Genomic DNA, 20998 nt, shown 5'->3' with positions numbered 1-20998 from the left:
TTTGTATTCTGTCTTTTGCCTGTAAGAGTAGCCTGGCAGGCCTTTTCGAGTAAATACCAACCCTGTGTCTACGGCAGCCTCAGCAGCAGCTAAGTCTAGACAGGGTTTCCTTCTTTCTGTTTATTTTTCTTGCTATCAGAGCCCTGATGTGTACGTTTTGGAATGCTGGAGTAGCTGCTTCATTTTTATTCCTTCATCTCCCCTCCCTGGTGGAAGGGGCTGGTGGAACCCGACCAGATGTCTAACAAACCCCGCTTGCTGGCGTGTCTGGCTCTGTACGTGACTGACCAATCATCGCACGAATTGCCAAGTTTTTTTTCATACCTCTGACAGAAGCATACAAAACCTGGACTGTTTCTTAGCACAAAGATTTTTTTCTTTTCTGCCTATTTAATGGTGTTTCCTCAAGCTCTCCAGACCAGATGTTCTGTGCTGTATCAGAACTGTAGGCAATTTAACAGCTTTATAGCCTCCCCCTCCCCAAACACTCACAGTTTGCCGTATCTGGCAGACTTGCATATAGTTTCCAGCTGAGAAGTAAATGTAACGTCCTGAGTATCTGTCAGAAAAAATACTAATGAATACGATCAATCTTATGAGCTGCCCCGAAATTGTTTCAGTATGTTAACAATTGGATTACAGTAAAGAACAAGTTGTTAAAGTATACTTATATTGGCTGGAAACATTGCATCATCAGACCTTGATGAATTTTCCACTTGTTTCAGTCTATTTTGGTTCTCATTTTATCACCGATTGCTAAAAGTTTTACTGTGTTAAGTTTCAGACAACATGAATGTTAACACAGCTTTTATTCTCATGTTGGCATCCTTCAGCCGTTATCATGCAGCAAGTGTTAAGCTTCTTTGTCCTAGGAATGTAACAGTTTGTTTAGAAAATTTCCCCCTAAATTCAGCAGACTACGTCAAGGCAAAACTAACCTTTTTATTTACCAGTTACATTGTTATGCATGAAGCAGCAGGGCAACTTGATCTGAATTTAGCTTATTGCTACTCTGAAATTACACTTTGGCATAAAATGTAGTTTAATGAATATTTTAATTTGCTGCATAATGACTGGAGGGGAAAATCTTTATTTAAATGAGGTAGATCTTACATAAGTTCTGTGGATAGTTTATGTGAAAGAAAAGAAAATGTGAATTAGACCTTTAATGTGGAAATAATGTTGTGAGTAGAATGGGTCTAGATCCCCCCCATATTCTCCAAGCTTAATTAATTAGCTTCACTCTCTATAGTTGGGTATATTTTTACGTTTTAGTTCGACGGGGTTACTTTCGCTATAGTGTCTTGTTGTGTTGGTTATCTTAATTTTTTTTTTTGTAAGACTACTTAGTTATTTTCCTCCTATTTATGTCATTCACACACTAAAAAAATAATAAAAGCAATCTGGGGTTAGTAATAATATGCTTCCTCCATTTCTAATTATAGATCCCATTAAGACTGCCCAAGGGTCTTTGTCACTAAAGGCTTATAGACTGACTCCCAAACTGATGGAAGTTTGCAAAGAAAAAGACTTCTCTCCAGAGGCGTAAGTAACTTAAAACAGTGTTTTCTTAAAGGCTTGCTGGGTTATTTGTGAGGCAGAAGGGTACACAAGATGATGAAATACTGTGTTTTAAAATCTCGTGTAATAGTTTGTACTGGGGAAGCTGGATGTATCTGGGTAGCGATAGATGTGCAGGGGGCTGAGAAGGCGTCAAAGTCTGTCTTTGGGCATCTAAATAAGGGCTGAAGTGGTAGAACTTGAGCTGATTTTGAAGGTGGTCAGTGGGCTGGCTGTAGGGACCATGGTGAACGTAGCAATACCTGGGAACAGAGTCAAAAATATAAAAAAAGACACAGAGGAGGGGAAATAGCTGCTCTGTCTTTAAGCTCTTTTTTTCCAGAAGGAAAATGGAACAGGTATTCTGAAATAGCTGTTCTTCTGTATTCCAAATTAACTCCCCCATGTGGACGCAGACTTCTGGAGTAAAGTAGGATAATTACTCTGTTTCAGAAGATTAGCTGCTTGTAATAGACATAGGCCTTTGCTGTCATCTTTTTCCTCAAACAGATTAGTCTTCCACGGCACAAACACATGCACTTGTTGAAGTTGTTCCTTGAGGAAGAACGGAATCATTTCATTGCTTGGTGTCTAAACATAACATTTCCATGATGGACAACCAGATTTGTGCTTGGGCAGGAAAAAAAAAGGGGGGGCAAAGGCAAAAAGCGAAAATTTTTATTCCAAAATCCAATAGGCATACAAAGAAGTTAAGGATATATTTCCTTAGAAGCTTAGGGATCATACCTTTATTTCCAGATTTTATGACAGGTATTACTGTGTACTTTATTATAAAGCAATAACAATATTTTTTATATGTATATTGTAAAAAATCTACACTGGGAATTTATATTTTAATATCCACCGTAGCATTTAGTTATTCCAAAACACACACTGTTTCGTCAATCTCCCTTTTGCTCAGTAAAAATTTTAATTATTCAGCTATTGGGGAATTTCTTTTTCATTGTAGTAGTTATGGTTTTAAAGATATTTCAGTGTCATTTGGTAAGTAACAATTCACTTCTATTTAAGAAACACTGATGGCAGAGAAATCAGTAGAATATTTTGGAAGGGGCAGAGTTAATCCTGTCAGTGCAGTCTTTTGCTGGAGGCTTTTTCATGTAAGTAATGTATTAGCAGGCGAAGCGGCTGCTTGACTTCTGAGAATTTTTCCTAGAGCAGCTTTTCCTGGTCTTTGTAAACGTGAGGTTTTGCCATGCAAATGCTCTCTTACTGAAACTTGCCTCTTGTTTGCTTGTGAAACCATGAAAATCAAGAGTTTTTATAAAATCGCCAGTTGTTGGAGCAACAATTCAACAGAAAGAATAAGAGAGTTACTGGTTATATTGACAGATATTTTTAAATCTTTTTCACAGCTTGAAAAAAGCAAATATTTGTTATGAAAACATGTTTGAAGAAGTGCCCATTGTAATTAAGAATTCATACCTGATCAATGTGATGCTGTGGGAACTGGAAAAGAAGTCCGCAGTAGCCGATAGACATGAATTGCTCAGTCTGGCTAGCAGGTAAGTACTTGTTACAATAATGGATGTATTTTTATTTGCTTTCCCAAACCACAGTTTAACACCTTGGGTGAAATCCCAGTCTCATTACAGTCCATGGAAGCTTTGCCTTGACTTTTAATGGGGTTAAGACTTTACCCTTCATGTTCTTTTGCTGAAGGAAAAACTGCGTGGTAAAACTATAGCATTAGACTCAAGGACTAAAATCAGGCTGTAATCCACATGTACCTGTACTGCTTGAAGCGTGTAATCTTTTCGGTAGCATATATTCCTTCAAGAAAATACTGACGTTCAGAAAATTCAGGCAAACAGATCGGGAACTAAAAACTGGTTTTGTTGAATGTGCCTTAAGTAAGTCTGTAAATTATTTTAATAAAAAATAAATCACATTTGTTCTACTTTGGTAGCATTATAAAATAAAATAAAATAAAGCCTCTATCTGAGAAACTGGCAAAGATGCTCCAACTGATTGTCATGGCAGCCAGCATTCATGGTGTTAGAAATGGTTTAAGAGTTTCTAGAATGATCTTCCTATAATTTTATCGAAGAATAACCTTCTGTTCTTGTAGCACTTTGCCCTGAAAATGCATTTATGATAATAAAGCAGGCATGACCTCTAGCATTATGATCAGAAATTGAATCTTAACACAGTACAGTTAATTGGATTATTATTGGGCTGACCAAAAAAAAAAAAAGATATAGAAAATGATGCAGTTTCTTATATGTAAAAACTGGGATGTATTTGGGGTGTAACATTTTCTTTTTACTCAAGGTATCGTCTGCCAAGATTCTGATCCCCCCCGACTCCAACAGCCAAGTTAGCTTGCGGCCTCTTTTCTTTTCCTTTCCCGTCCTCCATCATGTAATGCTGTTGTTAATGGGTCCATATTGCTGGTGGTCCATATGTTGCCTGAATTAGCAGAAATTTCCCCCTCTATTTTCTTTACTTGAGCTTATGTGGTTGTATTGAGGGACCTGATCACTTTTAAAGAAATCAATCAAGAGAGAACAGGTTGAACTCTAACAGGGAATTTACACATGTTGCAAAAGATACTTAGTCAATAATTTTGTCCTGTAAAGTTGTAACTTTGCGCCTTGGAATTAACAAAGTGAAGAATTTTTGCTGGGATGTCCAGTCTGCTTGACTTTGTAGCCTTTCTGCAAAGTTCTGTCCCTGGGCAAAGATCACAAAGCTTTTGTACCCGAGGAACGAGGGGACACTGAGTGCAGGAGGTGACAGTGATTCCTCATCAGCTCTACCACTTTCCTGTGAACAGGAGGACCGTGCTGAGGTTACAGCTGATTTCCAGGTGACCTGACAGCATTGCCCAGGATTGTTTCTCTGGGTTTGCTCCTGTAAAAAAAAGGTTGGCATTACCCAGCGTGGGCACTCAATACAGTTCTCGAAATGGAAATTAATATGAACAGATCGCAAACCACACTTGAAGTTTTTCATCAGCTTTACATCTTACGTAGTAACTTTTCCACACCACTGTCCTGACTCGAGATAAAAGATAAGAACTGTACAAATTAATTTCCTTTCTGGAATGACGGTGTCAATAGCCTGGTGCAAGACAGGCTTTTGTGTTGGTCCTCATATCAGCAAATGGGATAAGAAGTGAAGAAGAAAAATATGATCCCAAAAGAAAAAGGAAAATTCATCATTTGTGTTTAGGATTCCTTCACAACAGGAAAAAAGGGATGCGTTTTTTAGTGAACCAAAGCCTCTTTTCAGTGGGTGTTGGAGCAGCACGGCGCTGCTCTTGACAATGACACAGGTAGAACTAGATTCTTGATAAACCTGGTTAAAAGTGCTTTTTCAATTAAGCATGTTTCTTTGGACGTACCCAGTTACTGTCATATATACAGGCAGCAATTTCTTGAGCTTATTGAAGTCTAGAATTTCCCACTACTGGGGAATTAATTCCACAGATTCATGAGTTTTCAGAGGTGTTTCTGAATCCAGTATCATTCTTCTAGCTCATCTGGTCTGTTTGAGGAACTTAAGATGCTTAGTTTGATTTGAGGGAGATAAAGTTTTGGAAACTGCCCCAGTGGGTTTATTTGGAGGTTTTTCTATGTGTCTTTTAAAAAATATTTGATAGCTGCTTTTAGTAACCAGGCAGGATATGTTCAGTGATATCTTACATTGGTATAACTCAGAAGCTGGCAAATTAAAACATTTTAATTCTTGTTTATTCAAGGTAGGGTGACTTATGCTGCCTGCTGAAATATTTAACTAGTTTTTACTTGAATTAAAGTATGAAGATTTCTCTGTCAAATAATACATTGCCTGAAGTAGGGGAGTTCAAACCCCCGCTGTTCCGGAGTTTTATTTTCACCTTGCATTTCCTTCTTTTTGTCTTTGAATAGTCGTGGCTAAAACATTTCAGGTATCAACTTTTAATTTTGGTGCATATCCTCCTCACTTTGCTCTTGTAGAATTAGTTGGCAGCAACTTTTAGGCTACTGCTGCTTTTTTTATTTTTTTTTTTTTTTTTAGGGTTTGGGATTGTTTGGACTTTTTGGAGGGTTTTTTTTGGTCCTTTGGGAGCATCCCTGAACCCTTTTTAATCTTCTGAAGCAATGGTTTTGGCAATGAAATGATTTACCCGGAGTTCTCCTCCGGAGAGTTTGTTTCATCAAGGTTCTCACATGTTCAGCCACCCACCTTGTCTGAGTTTGAAGCGGTACCTATTTGAGGTACTTTGCACCTTAATATCTTTCTCCTTTTGAAGTACATTTGTGATAATTGTGTAGAGTAGTTTACTTTTGGGGGGCATACATTTGTGCTTCTCTTGTGAAATGTGAATTGACTGGACTGTTCTAGGGAATGAAGTTGAAGGCAGACTAGCACAAGGCTAGCAAGTTAATAGCAAGCAAAGGACTTTTGCTCAGGCTGTTATCCTCCTGCTACCCTTAAGGACCAAAACGTCTCGAAGACCTTGGAGTACTGCCAGTCTTTTGATAGAGACTCAAGAATTAAAATCCTGTCAGATAGTGTTCCAGATCTTCAGAGGAATAATTGCAACCAACTTTCCCATTCTCATCCATCTCTTCCCTATTCTATTGATGATCTAGTTTTAAATTAGAAAAAGCTTTTTTGTGGTCTAGCTTCATAATAGGGTTGTTCTATAATATCTGAATTTGTCTCAAGCAATTTTTCTAATAGTGTGCGTCAGTAGAAGCAAACATGTGCTGAACATTTACGGCAATAACATCTACTTGGCAGATATATCTTTCAAACATCAGATGCAGTATTTTTGCAAAAATGACATAAGGGTTACTTTGGCTTTTGAAAACAATATTAACCTTTATACATTGTACTGCTTATTCAGAAATCTCAATGTGCTTAACGGATTATTAAGATAATTATGCAAGTCTCTAATTTGCAGATGGGAGAAGCTGACACAGAGAGGGTAAGTGTGTTGCCCAAAGGCACACATCAAAGTCAGAGTAGAAAAGGGAATGGAGCTCAAGACTCCTGACTTACATATCTCATTCAAACAAAATCTTCTTAAAAAGAGCACAGGTTGAACTCAGGCTGAAATGCTGAGATGTAAACAAGTTCTGCTAAGCAGTGGGAATGTTTCTTAGAAATATTTTATCAAAAAGATGTGCTTTGCCCGGCAGTACCTCTCAAATCCGCCCAAAGCTGTTCCCACCAGGAGGAGAAATGCTGCGCAGGGTGGCACCTTTCCTGAAATACAGCGACTCTGAGAGGGTCCTTGGTAGGGCTGATGGAAAGTGAAAAAACGAGCAGCAGATACAGCGCTTTCTAACGCTTCCTCTAGCTGCTCCCTGTTCTCATCTTCGTTAGCTCAGGCACAAGCAAAATAATATTAAATAAATGAAGTGGTCCATTTATGGTGACTGTAGGCAGGTTTAGGGGACCACCTTTTTGTTTGTTTGTTTGTTTTTTCAGACACCTCCAGCTTCAAATTGTTATACCCCCAAATTAGGTGCCTTGGTAGAGCACGGGGGTTCTGATCTCGGAGTTTGGTCGCTCCTGGGACAGTGCAGGTCAGGGCTGCTCCAGAAGTGCAAGTTGAGGCCCATAAGATCCATGTAGACAGTTCAAACTAAGGAGCAGGACACGGGAAGCTGAGAATGATGTGAATTGCTGCTTCCCTTTGAAGCTTCGCTGTCTGACTCCAGGCTGCATTTTGGATGTTTAAGACCTTTAGCGGGTGTGTGTCTGGAGTCCTTTCCTGATTAAAGATGCTGAAGTAAATGTGGGCTTCATGTGTAGTTCCCCGTGATGGATCCTACAGAAGCGGAGCCAGTTTGAGGTTCCAGCCCCAGCTGCTTGCATCATTCCTCCCCACTACCCCCATTTCATCTCTACACCCTTCCCACCCTCAAAGATTTGTATTCCCTCATCTGTTTCGGAATATGGCTGTACAAATAGCTTTGTGGAATAGTCTGGTGGAAAAAGTCAGGCTCTCACTCTTCCCTTCCAGCCTTTCCCTCAGCTTTCCTGAAGAAAAAAAAGAAACCCCATCACAGGGTGTTTTTGCACGTACAGTAGACTATTTCACTGAAAGGGTTTGAAGTGTGCCCACGCAAACAGCTGAATCCATACAGCTGAGAGTGCTGTAATCCCTGGGCAAAGAGGGAGGGGGAGGCAGGAAGATGCTCATGCTGGAACCTCTTAAACTGGCTTTGCTGGCAACAGCAAACTGCACCTTTGCTTTCCTTAAAATATATCCCTAAAGGGAGGTCCCAGTGGTCCGAGCATTCCCTCAGGAGGAGGGAGGCAGAACTGTATCCCAGCAGGATGTCCCGGCATAGCGAGTGATCCGTGAGTTTAGTTCATGTCGAGCTGTTGCTTTCTCCTTCTGTGGTGCCAGACCCCAGCGCAGGGCCCACCAGCGGGAAGGACGCAACAGAAAGGACCAGGACTGCTACCTGCAGCTTGGGTTACTCTGTTCACAGGTTTCTGCTTCTCACCCTCAGAATTATTTGACCTTTGTATTTAATAACTGTTAAACAGGGAATCAGAAGTAACCCGTGTGTCAAGGACTTCATTTCATATCTGCCCTTGTGGGTGAAGGATCAAGTGTACTTTCTAATCTGTTTTTATTTCTAAGCAGGCTTTGACAGTTTCACTATGACAGTTTGTATGTATTCATCCTTTTTTGGTATTTTTGACTATGTCATATGACTTTCTCATGCTTAGTATGATAGCAGTTCTACAGCTGATATTTCCCCCATGAAGATTCACTGGTAGCTGAGGTGTGGTGACCTCTGGTGCCATCATAAAGTGGAGCTATGTCTTGTAGTTCAATCCAAGAGTGTCCGCAGGTCATCAACACTGGGTGATCTCAGACCTGACTCGTTTCAGATGAAACTAAACTGAAAATAGGCTTTAGGAGGTTGCCCGATGTGCTTCAGCCACTAATGGGCTTTCAGACCACTGGGCCACATCAGAACTAGAGATAAGAAACCCCCCGAAACACGTGAAGCGTGGACATAAGTTTCTCAGCACCAGCTGTTTTGATTTATAAGACTGTTGCTGTTGGTCTAAACTATTTGCTAATCTAAATGTACACTGAATTTATTTTACTCTTTTTCTGAATTAGCTGGCTAAAATGAATTCATTGAAAATGCAGTTGCTTTATTACTGACACCATGTTTTCTACATTTGACTACCACGGAGCCTTGTAGGATAGTGGGTATTGATGGGGATGTAAGCAGTATTTACTGGCACCCCTTTGAAAAAAAATTAAAACACATTAAATATTAATTTTTTCAGTTCCATTGATGCATAGGGGGCATTTAGGTACAAAGCAGTGTGATCTTTGATATGTTCTGTAGGGGAGTGCACAAGGTAAGGAGGTACCTGAGAGAGCCTTTGGGCTAAGTCTGTGATGAGTCTTATGCAATTTAACTTCCTAAATCTCACCAGAATAAACTTCAGCCAAATAAACTTCTTTAAACGTTTCATATATATATATATATATATATATATAAAAGTGTATATATCTATATCTATCTATCTATCTATCTATATATATATATAAGTATCCTGCAAATACAGGACCAGCTTCTTCCTCAGTTCTCATGTGGTTGATACCCTTTTTTGCTCCATCTCTTAAAAAAAATAAAAGGCAGACAGATCGATAGAAAGAAATTTGTGCATATATATGCATTATCACTTCATGCCTCGGTTCACATCTGCTTAAGTTATCTGATTTTAGCTTTTTGTTTCCCTGGCAATGAGAGCAAACACTATATTACTGTGACTTTTAGCAATAACTCTCTGTTTCTTTATTCTGCTATACTAAGTCCATCCCAAAGAGGCTCACATAAAATCATTCTTTGTAACCAGCTATATTTCATATGGACACTATCTGTAAAATAATTAGGTATTCTTGATGTCCACATACCGTATAAGGCTATTAGTGTGTACCTACATAGGCATTTCTGATAATAACCAGTTCTACCACTAACTGTATAATATAAACTCTATGAAAAACTGAAAATATACACACCCCTGGCCATGGCGTTATTCCACAATCATAAACGTCATGTGCTTGAAATGGTCAACCAAAGAAACCCCAAGAAGTTTAAAAGTAATAATCATAGTGGTACCTTTTTTGCTGCTGTGTAGCTGAAGTCCTCCTCACCATCTGCCCCTGTATGCAGCTGAGATTTAAAACTCTAACTTGTAAATAAGTTGTGATCTGAAGTTAGTGAAACAGCTGTCCTACTACTCAGAGGTAAGAGTGTGAACAGCCAGCTTCTCAGCAGGTATCCTCTAGTGCCTCAGTGCCTTACCAGCCTCTGTCTCCAGCTATGAGTTCTGTGGATTTGGGGAATAATTTATACTTAAAAAGGGTTATGCATAGTATTACACTATGTGGTTCCCTTTTCACTTTATGCCCGTCTCTTCCAGTTAATAGTTTTCCCAGTCCATAGGCTGTAGGATGGTGGGAATGTGTTGTAAAAGGTAGAAAGAATCTCAGATAATGAAGAGAAGTGGTGACTGAAGGACATGATTCTGACATAGAAGTGCCCCAAACTTTTTATTTGAAAGAAACTCTCGTGAATAATGGTGCATTTCAGTTGAGGAGGAGAAGGATGGAGAATTAGCTTTTTGAGTCATTGATCTTCAGCCAAGTAGGACTGGGTAAGGCTTAGATCAGAGCCAACAAACTTGCTTCTGATCAAAGGGATCAATAGAGAGCAGTGAGTGTCCTCCTTTCACTGAACTACCCTGTAAACACCATTTCAGATGAATACCGTCTCCATGGGCACCAACCTAAAAACTTCCAAAACTTTAACTTGGAAGCTATACCTTACGTTGAACGCTCCTGCAAAATACCGAATCCATTGCTAAAAATGGTTACAATAAAAGTTATTTAACAGACTGCGTTTGTCTGGCCAAGGCAGTAGATCGCGTAACCGGAGCTGGACGCGCCCAGCGCGGCGGCTTCCCCGGTGCCTACGGTACGGAATGTGGAGCTGGCTGGGCTGGACACAGCGCTCTCTCAACACCAACATCGAGCCGTGTCTGCTGAGCTTCCAGGAGTGGTTTGATAGGATAGTTAACGAGATGGAGTTCTGAAGAATATTTAACTATCCTTGCAGAGGAATGGTTAAATATTTGTGAAAAGGCTAGCAGTAACTTGAAACCAAACTCTTTGAACACATCTCCTGGAACATTGTTCAGGGTCTCATGTCACAAAAGCATCAGACTGTTTTTTTTTTAATGTTGGACCTGCATCTGTAATATCAGTAAATTCATACAAAGCATTGCTTTTTCATAATTATAAGGTTCCCTGCAAAGATGAAAACACTCAAATATGATATTTGCAATGTGGCAAAGATGCTAGAGGAGAAGATGCAATGTAAAGTATCATCAAGTAGATATTTGAGCAAAGATAACCAGGAACTTAAAAATTTGCAAACTGTGCCATTAGTGCAGAAATGCTGGTCAAGTGACTTGAAGTTTCTGTTTGTTTGTTTTTAATAAATTCAGTCTTTTATGAATGTTTCTTGTATTTCAGTAATCACCTAGGGAAGAGTCTGCAGCTGCTGATGGACAGAGTGGATGAGATGAGTCAGGACATTGTTAAATACAATACCTACTTGAGGAATGTAAGCAAACAGCAGCAGCAGAAACACCAGGTTAGTAACATGGGAAACTCAAATGAGAGGATTTTGTTCCACAAAATACGGTTTGGGTGGTGTTATCTAAGGCAGAAGGATTTGGATTTAAGCAAGATAAAATTCTTACAGAAACATAGCCATTAAGTAGATTTATAAAATGTGCTAGTCAGTGGGAAATTAATCAAATGCATTAACTTCTGCTGACATGTAGTGTGGAGTGGTCTTTCTTTGTTATTTTACATGGTTTTAGTGATTTATGATAAACCAAAATAATTGATAAATATGCTGTGGACACAGGGATTAGAGGTTTAGTAAATGAAATGAAAGAGCTGAAACTACAAGTGAGTTGTTCCAAAACAAACTCTGTTTTCATAGCATCACATACAGCCATGCATCTAGAAATAAAGGAACATAGTCCATATGTAAAAGACAACGCACTGTTCTCTGATTGGAAATGACATTTTAGTCATACTTTGTATCAGTAAATAGTGATGCTGTTCAGATGGTGCTGACTTTTAGCTCCTGATGCCAAAGGGCCTCTTTAAAATCCAAAATAGTCTGATTAGAGAATACTGAGTATGGAGCCTGGCTGTAGGTGGCCCTGCTTGAGCAGGGGGGTTGGACAAGGTGACCTCCAGCAGTCCCTTCCAGCCTCAACCCCTCTGTGATCTGGTCTTATTTTATTTGCTGTTGCTGCATTTGATAAAGCAATACTGTGTCTAATTATAGAAGAATGCTGGTAAATTAGAAGAAAGCACTGTGAGAATGATTTAAAAGCTTGGAAAGCAGATCTCGGTGGACGCAATTCACTTCACGTGATAAATTAAGTTAACGAGTGACTTGCTTACTCAAGAAGTACCTGCATGAAAAATAAATTTGAACTCTTTAATCTAGCAGGCAGAGATATGACAAGATTTAATACTGGCCAACTGAAAATGGGCCAGGCCACTTTAAAGATAAAATACTGCAGGTATTGCTACACAAAGTAGCTAATTATTAAAAAGAGCACCTGTGGTTCATATGAAATGCTTCATCACTGACTATTTTAAAGTTTAATTGGGTTTTTTCACTTAAGTGTAGCTTGAACAGGGAGCACTTTAGGGAAGCAACACAGCGGTGCAGCACTGGGCTCTCTGGGCTTTGTAATTCACGAGAACATAGAAGCGTCATGCGTGTTATCTTCAGAAAATTTATTTTCCTTTGCTGCCTAATTTGCATAGAAAGATGGCATCCACTTCAAAGGCTTTTGTTATTAACAAGGGGATCTATTTATTTTGAAAAGCAGAGCAAAGTAGGTTCCATAGTGTCTCACTTCATTTCTTTACTAACTATAGCTGCTTTAGTAGTGGCTCATTGCAGCATAGTTAGTGGTCTTCACTTCATTTTTAAAGTGGAGCAATTGTGATTGAGAGCAAACCATTTCAATAGAGAATAATAGGCAGACTGCTGAGAAGTGAATGGGGTAATGCAAAGAAAGAAGAAACTACATGCAATTCACATACAAATATGGGCATTTAAGATTTTATTTTTAACATTGTCCAAAAACATGTATTTGTCACTACTACTGGAAAAAAAATTACTTCATTTGAGTATGCCACCAAGTGGGAACTGTTTTCAGACTCTTATGCACTGATACATTTAAGTAAGTCAGAGAAAACACCCTATACTCTTTGGCCTCTTTATTTTCAAGATTTGTTTTGTATTGGATGTGAAGGCTTCAATAGACAAACCTTACAACTGATCTCTGGCTGTGACATACGGTACAAAAGCTCACATACGTGCTTTGGGAAAGTATGTACTTCTGCAAGAACAAATGTTTATTCAATAGCTGAAGAAATGGTCTGCCTTATCTTTTTTTGAGTAATCTACATGGCAAAGAGAAGCACTGAAAAGAAATCTGTTTGGTGTTTTTGTTGTTGTTTTTGTTTGGGTTTTGTTTGTTTGTTTTTGTCTTATTTGCTTGTTGTTGTTGTTTTTTTTTTTTTTAATAGAATAAATTCTACAAACTACTACTCTAGTATATCCTCTGGTAACCCACAAAGAAATGGCATCAAAGTGGTGGAATATCTAAATAGCTGGAATGGATAAATGAAGCATTATGCTTTGTTTCAGCCACCACTTTGTTCTCAGTTTAGAGTTAATATTTTTTGGCTTAAAATACCTTATTCACATTATACCCCTTTCACATTAATATTGTCCTGACCTTTAACTAGCATAAAATTGAGTATTTCTGGTTTGTATAACTATTGAACTATTCGAGCTAATGGCTTTACATACCTACATATTCCAACCTGGTTTTCCTTTTTAGCATGGGGAAATGGAGGCCTTTATCTACCGTGCGGTATTCTTTCTATCAGATACAGTATGAAAAAAACATAAATTAAAAAATAACCCCAGTACCACATAATTTTCCAGTGCCTCAGTTATTTTAGGTGCCAACTTGGGGAGAGAAATGCTTGTTACCAGTGAATTGAAAGAAACTGTGAATTGCATTTGGGTTATTTGAAATTAACAGTATTGCATTGAATAAGTATAATTTTTAAAACATTCGTGTGGGTTAGGTAAAGAGCATCTGAAAAGAAAAACTTTTTGCTGCTTTGGAAGTTCTGTCTCATTCTGTTTCTTCATTTTCAGTACCAGCAGAGACGTCAGCAGGAAAATTCACAGCGTCAAAGCCGAGGAGAACCCCCTCTTCCTGAGGAGGACATCAATAAACTTTTTAAACCACCGCAGCCGCCTCCGAGAATGGAGTCACTCCTTATTGCGGGTAACATTCTAGCAGCCTCTTCAACTCACCTTTTCATATAGGAATAGCTTGGGGAAAAGTGCAGTTGTTACCTTAGAAAACTTCTTAATTTTTCATTACCTTTGCCATTGTAGTGTGACGTTTTGGCATTGGTAGTATTCCAAATACTGTCCTTCATTTGGTCAAAGGCAGTAGTTTCAACCCGTGAGGTACAGCCCTAGTGTCTGAAGTTAAAAAAAAAAAAGTATCTAAGAAAAGACACACTAATATGCAACCCATGCCTCTGTTAGAAAGTCAGCTTGCACACGTAGAAGAATTTGGAGCCATCTAGGTAAGTAACAGAGCCATGTTACCCAGGCAGAGATGTACGTATGTAATTTTTTAAAAGCAAGTCACTGTGTTTAACCAGAATGGCTGCATGAAGCTTTAAACTTGCTGTATGGAGACTTTCTCCCTTTGTTCATATTTTGCCATGGTACCAAGCTCCTGCCTGACCATCTGTGCCTCCTGGCTTGGTGGGAAAGGGCAGGAGCAGCAGCCAGAGCCTCGTCTGGCTCTGTTCTGAGAAGGTGAGATGGGATTTTTAAGGCAAGCAGGAGCAATGCCCCAGGGAGCCGGTTTTCTGCAGGACTGGCTGTAGGGATGCTGGCAGCCACTGAGCTGCTCCCTGCACCCCTCCCCCAGCCCATCCTGCAGCCCCAAGATCACAGAATCAAAGAACAGTTTGGGTTGGAAGGGACCTTCAAAGCTCATCCAGTCCAACCCCCTGCAATGAGCAGGGACATCTTCACCCAGATCAGGTTGCTCAGAGCTCCGTTCAGCCGGGCCTTGAATGTCTCCAGGGATGGGGCATCTACCACCTCTCTGGGCAACCTGGGCCAGCAGCCCGAGGCAGGGACAGGCTGTTTGCGCTGGAGCCTCCAATTCTGAGCAGAGCGGTTCTCCTCAGCCCCGAGTTATGAAGAACATACCGAGGGGCTGAACTGACTGTTGCAGCAGCTGAGGAGATTTTAATTTTGCACAGGATTGAGATAATGTCTTTGATTTGTACAGCCAGAATTTTAGGGAGAATAACCCAATTTTCCCGCAGCCCAAGGTGAATGAAAATGTAAATGAGAATGAAACATAGATATAGATCCCACCTTCCCAGCTGCTGCAGTTTGCTGGTACGCTGCAGTACGTAGCCACAGTTTGGTGCAAAAGTCAGTGCCTGTCCTGAGCCTCCTGGGAGGATAAAAATATCTGGGACCTCACAATGGCAACACAAAGCAGAAACCTTAGATGCCCTGCTAAATAGTCTAAATTTGGAAAATGTCAGGAAAAAGCAAATTGTTTAACTGTAGCAGGCTTTTTGGATCCGTTAGCTATCACCTTGTTTTGCACTGAGAGAAAATTAAACCAAAGTCCTGATAATTTAGTGTACAGAAAAGAGTGCTTTGACATTTAAAAAAACATAAAAGTAAATTTGAACTACCACTCTCAAATTTTGGAGTGACTGAGAGATTATTATTTTAATATTAATATTGTTTCACACCGCTAATAAGTGCTGGTTTTAGAAGAAATAATGTTTTTGATTTATTATTCTTTCTGGACTCTTTAAAAAAAAATATTGGTTTGATAGTTTTAACCAGTTAATGACTCCTAGTAGCATTGAAGTATTTAAGCATTTAGCTTTCACATAATTTAAAAATACAACAGAAATGTATATGTTTGTACATGTGTGGTTTATGAAAGTGATAGTTTAGGATGAATCATCTCTTATAAGAGCAGGAATTGAAAACTATTATACCTAAAGGGAAAAAAGAAATTTGACCAATGCACTCTCTTCCTTTTTTATTTTACCATAGTCAAGGGGAGAATTGGAAGCATCCACTTCAACTTAACTTCATCTAAGTGTGTGGATAAAGTGTAAAACTTCAGCCTTTTGTTTCTGAGGCATTTAAAAACTTTTCAAATAGAGCATTAAATTGAGAGTTCATTTGCCTTCTAAACAGTCTTGATTGTGATTAAACTGGCTTCATGTTTTGCTATTCCCAGCTAACAAGGGAAATAACTTGTAGCATTATGTGTATAAAAATACTTTGATGGGCACATTTGATCTGTAAAGCACTGACAAGTCTTCATACCCCAATGATTTTTGAAATAGCTAATAAGATTAGGTGGAAGAAAAGGCTAGCAAAATGTCCAACAGGAATGCCATGATTTTTAGTCTGCTACTGAAAAATACTTGTTACAAATATTTTAATAGAGACAACAGTTCCATAAGAATAGAACTGAAATTCAGTCTTGTAGTATTTTTAGAGCAACTAAATTGAACAGTTAATTTGATTAAGCTTCCAATACGGCAGCAAGAATTGTTTATTCTCTTTATTGTTACATGTCTTTTCAGAAATGGTACGTAATAGAATTGTAAGAAAACTAAGGGTTTTTTTGAGCATACCAGTTTACCTATTCTGCTCATTTCCTTTCCTCTTCTTCCCAAAGCTATTTGGGAATACTCAAAGGGAGAGACTCCTAAGTGTAGAGTAGTTGAGCTGTTTTGGTTGCTCCTCTGTATAAATCCTGAATGATTCATGTACGTTTGGCTTTTTAAAAATGATGTTCTAGGGTGTCTTTCTGAATTTGAAAACTAACAAGCGTTTACTCTTCTTTCTTGTTGACAGGTCAAATTAATACCTACTGCCAGAATATTAAGGAGTTCAATGCACAGAACCTGGGCAAGCTTTTCATGGCTCAGGCTCTCCAAGATCACAACAACTGAAGAAACTTTGCCATAGCCATCAACAGGAAAAGTTATTTACAGTTTTATGCCATTCACGATCCTCTTGAAAATTTAGTGTATTGGGAAAAGAGTCACCTTGGTTTGTGTAGAATTCTCCTGTAAGAAAAATAAAGGCAAATTTTAATGATATTTTAGTATTTCCTTATTTGTTGGCCCTATTGGACTGGAATTTTCTGTGGTCACTCAGGTTTTCTAAATGTTGGACAATTATTCACGTTTAGTCATAGCAAATAATACAGGTTTTATTTAACTTGGGATCTGAAATAAAAACAAATTATTACAAGTGTTCAGTATAGTTGACTTCAGAGAAGGAATTTAAGATTTCCCAGTTTTGATCAAGAACTTAAAACCATAAGGTGCGAGTCACCTGGAGCAGTTACTCAGTTTTAATTTGTTTGGACAGTCTGGTGCATGGACCTTTCATATCACAAATATTTCATTGGCGTCACATTCAGAACATAAAAAATTGGTGCTGCGTGGAGCTACGCAAAGCTGTGTTCCCGTTTTCTGTTGCTGCCACCAACTGGATTGGTATCCAGTGATGCTACTGAAGTCTTGGTGACAGAAGCTGTAGCAGTAGCTAAACCTGGCGCAGCTGGTGTGGTGCAAAGGGCCACCGTACCTGCTCTGCATTAACTTTGCCTTCTGGATGTGCCTTCGTTCCTGAACTCAGGCTACTTGTCTTTTTAGCAAGGATGTCAATTTAAAGGCTTAATACATCACAATTCACACGTTACTGACATTGATTAGTTTGTTGGTTTTTTTTTCTTGAGTTCTTTCTTGCATGTCATTGTGTGATGAGTTCTAAGAACCTAAAATGGGTGCAGGAGTGTGGTTTTGGTCTTTTAAAATAAATAACTTCCTCTAAATATGGACCTAGCATGGGATATTTCAGCCTCTAAGGTGAATGTTTTGGAAAGTCAGAAGTGTGTGAAAACTGGAGTTAGACTAAAAACATATTCATTTCCAGTCTAAACTATAGTGATTGCGGTTATTAGGTAAATACGGATGCAAATTTTGTTCAGCCCTCAGATATCTGGCAAATTGCCAGTCTCATCTCTTTGCCTTGGAAACTTTGGGCACCTTTGTGTTAGCTTTCATATGGTGAACTGCTCTGAAATCAAAGATTAGTTAAGTATCCTGCTGCAGTGCCACATGATTGAGTTTCATTTCCTATACAAATAATATTCAAACTGTGTTAATTTTCTAGTTTTCTGAAGGACCAAAATAAGAACCAGGGAACAGAAGTAGGAGCAGAGAATTAGACTAAGATGAGACATTTGAGATAGAAAAAACGATCTTCTGGATAACTGGGAACAGAAGACCGACTTTGTAGTGACTGTGTATTGAAGGAAGCAGCAGTAACTTTATACATACTAGAAGGTCTGCGGAGGAGGTGTTAGCAAAATAAATACTTGGAACAGGTTAAAAACAGGCTGTGTGTTTTGGATTAGTTCTTTAAGGTTGAGGGTGGAAATGTGAGAAAGAGGGCGGTAATATTCTGCTGTTCTGAAGTTTACCAAGATTGGTGAATTTTATATAACTAGATCGAATGTGCTAAGTGTCGATTAAAGTCCATGAAGAGTAGAGATTTGTATCTTTTAAAGGTATGGATGTGGGTCAGATGGGAACAAGACACAAAAGTAGGTGAGGTGTAAGTAGTCTTTGGAGATGATTTGAATATTCTCTTCTGAATTACACTTTGGTCTTCTGTCATGGTGGAAATAATTAAAGGGAGCCTCCCCAAAGCTCAGTTGAAGCTGTTGGTCTATAAATGAGAATCAACAGCTGTGGAGATTAGGAATTAAAGGGATGGGGCTGTGGCTCCATGCTGGGCTTGGTGTGAGCTTTCCCCACTACCTTTGTGTTCTTGCAACTTCACTTTTACATGTGGGTGCGCTGGCAGCTCGTTCACCATAAGATGTGTCCTTTCCATTTCTAATTGTGATAGCACTACCTTATTTTCTCCTTCCTTGGCTGTGGAAGTCTTTTCTGTATACTCATTAAAAAGTAGTGACACTGGAGCAGTTAAAAGTCACCTCTCCAGAAGCTCTTTTTGGTCAGTGAGCTTGTTGTCACTGTAGAGGAAAGCAAGGTCTCTGCCCTGCGGTTCCATCTCCATCATGTGTCCACAGGTAACGTGTGCAGACAGGAGACAAAATGTGCACATGAGGGAAAACCAGTTATTCACAGTTATTCAACAATTATACACGGTCACATTGAGCTGTCGTCTCTCCTGTCTCGCTTCCAGCCTTGCCAGTCTGTGTTGAGCTAACTGCTTTGTAATGCTGATTTATTTGTGCAGAACTGTAATTCTTATAAGAGAAAATGTTACTTTGGAATCCAATTCTAATTAGCATTGTGCCAGGCTTTCAAAATTCAGGTTTGAAAGGAGGCAAAAATGGGACAATTATTTTCGTTTTGATGCTGAAGGTGGAAGAGTATTTCTCCTAGTTTGTCAATACTTGGAATCTTCACCAGTGACATTTACTGCCTCTGTTCCAGTACTACTTGTAAAACACACTGAAATGTGTCTGGTTGTACTGACAGCCCTGAGGTTGTCTTCAGGACAGGCGATAGAAAGGCATGTGAAACTTTGGACCTTGCTTAACTGAAAATACTAATTGTCATTTCTCAGACACAGTTAACTGACTGCCACGGTTGTTGTCAGACTAATCTTTAATATTTAAGGAAAATGAAACTAAATGGGGGAGCTCTTCTGAAATCCAAACATATGTGGTGTGCCCTAATCTCAACATCAAGGTACAATGCACCGTTGCCATTCTCTTTTTGGTGTTGACGAAGTTGGACCAAACTCCATCTAAACTGTAAACATTCTGTGGCTGACTGCCCACGCGGAGGAAAGCTCAGGTGCCATTCCCCCTTCCACACAGTCTGTTGTGTCCTTTTTCTTCTCAGCTCCACACAATGTTCCCCCAAATACTTAAACATTTTAGAGGCTGAATTTCTACTCCTCTGCGTCCTGTCAAGGTTTGGGCTTCTGTGCAGGTAGGAATGGGCAGCGTTTGTGCAGGTGTGAGCAAGTACACAGAGTACAGAGCAGAGAGGGTCTGGGTGAGGTTGCAGATGCCCCTTTTTGGTGCCAGAAGAGATGTTGGATGGGGTTGGCGTGGAAACCAGTAATACTCGTAAAGAACATCAGACGTTGTTGTGTTTTTGCTCTTTATGCTTTGCAAATTCCTGAGCACGGAGTCATTCATCTTCTTGTTGGTCAGTCTTGCCTGATTTTTTGCCCTCTGATAACTCTCTGATATGACAAATTGCTGGTGACAATCTGAGACATCTTTAAGAAGCGAGCACTATTTAATGGTTCTCACTGGATAGTCAAAGGAGTCCTGGTGCTCTATTAAGAAGTCGTTAGGAGCTAGTGATGCAAATAATGTCACCAGCCAAAATATGTGCAATGTGTGCAGTAAGAGGAATTGAATTGCTCTCTGTAGAACTGCTTCTCATCCAGTTTGCCAGTCCTGGGGTGAGAGATATGTTCCTCATGATTTTCCATGCCTGTGCATTGCTTCCCCTGTGTTTTATACTTCTGTTTAGTTTTCTTCAGGTTTTGCCCAGAGCTTGTTGATTTTTAAGAAAAAAAAAACCCACCATGCTGCTCTAAATCCAGTGCTTTCTGTCATTGTGTGCTTTTCCATCTAGAAAACTTTGTCTGCAACTGGAAAGATACTTCAAATTTAGTGAACTGAACATTGGATTCATAGTGAAAGTTTTGGTTGCTCTGGTGTCAGGTATGGTCCTGACTTTCTTCTGCCCCTGGTCTTCAGTTGCTGGGACTGAACACATGGACACTGCTCAGGAGACCCGGGGCTGCTCCTTGAGATGAGTCCAGACGGAAAGACACAGAAGCTTTACAACTGGAAAGAGGTTTACACAAAGTTGGGCCTGTGTTTTATTTTTTGATCTTTTAATTGACGGACCAGATTGCTCTTGACACAACTCACCATACGCTGAGGGGCGGCGAATCTCGCAGAGGGTGGCTTTAAAAACAACAGCTTTGGCAAAAAGCTCCTTAGTGAGAGAAAAGTCCATGTCTTATTTCAATTAAGGCGAACATTTATATGTGGGAAAAATGGCCAGATCCATTTTACAATTATATTAAAAGGCATTAGGGTGTCAGTAAAATAAACAAGGAAGGCTAGCAATGTCTTTATCCAGCAGAAACACAGTTTAAGTCTTCAAAAGCTTTTGAAGGTGAAAAGAATGTGTACAATGAGGATTTCCATTCTGGTTTAAATGATC

At 39.4% G+C, this 20998-nt stretch overlaps 1 protein-coding gene across 1 annotated transcript in view; it reads left to right on the top strand.

Moving 5' to 3' along the window:
- EIF3H (eukaryotic translation initiation factor 3 subunit H) overlaps positions 1 to 16858 on the top strand; it is an 86088-nt gene extending 69230 nt beyond the window's left edge. The window contains exons 4-8 of the mRNA XM_065054294.1: positions 1446 to 1545; positions 2937 to 3086; positions 11099 to 11219; positions 13836 to 13968; positions 16611 to 16858. Of these exons, the coding sequence (XP_064910366.1) occupies positions 1446 to 1545; positions 2937 to 3086; positions 11099 to 11219; positions 13836 to 13968; positions 16611 to 16708 (602 nt within the window). The 3' untranslated portion in view covers positions 16709 to 16858. The remainder of the gene's footprint in view (positions 1 to 1445; positions 1546 to 2936; positions 3087 to 11098; positions 11220 to 13835; positions 13969 to 16610) is intronic.
- Positions 16859 to 20998: the final 4140 nt, after the last annotated feature.

This window comes from Columba livia, chromosome 2 (assembly GCF_036013475.1).
Source record: "Columba livia isolate bColLiv1 breed racing homer chromosome 2, bColLiv1.pat.W.v2, whole genome shotgun sequence".
NCBI lineage: Eukaryota > Metazoa > Chordata > Aves > Columbiformes > Columbidae > Columba > Columba livia.
This window is presented reverse-complemented; position numbering and strand designations above follow the sequence as displayed.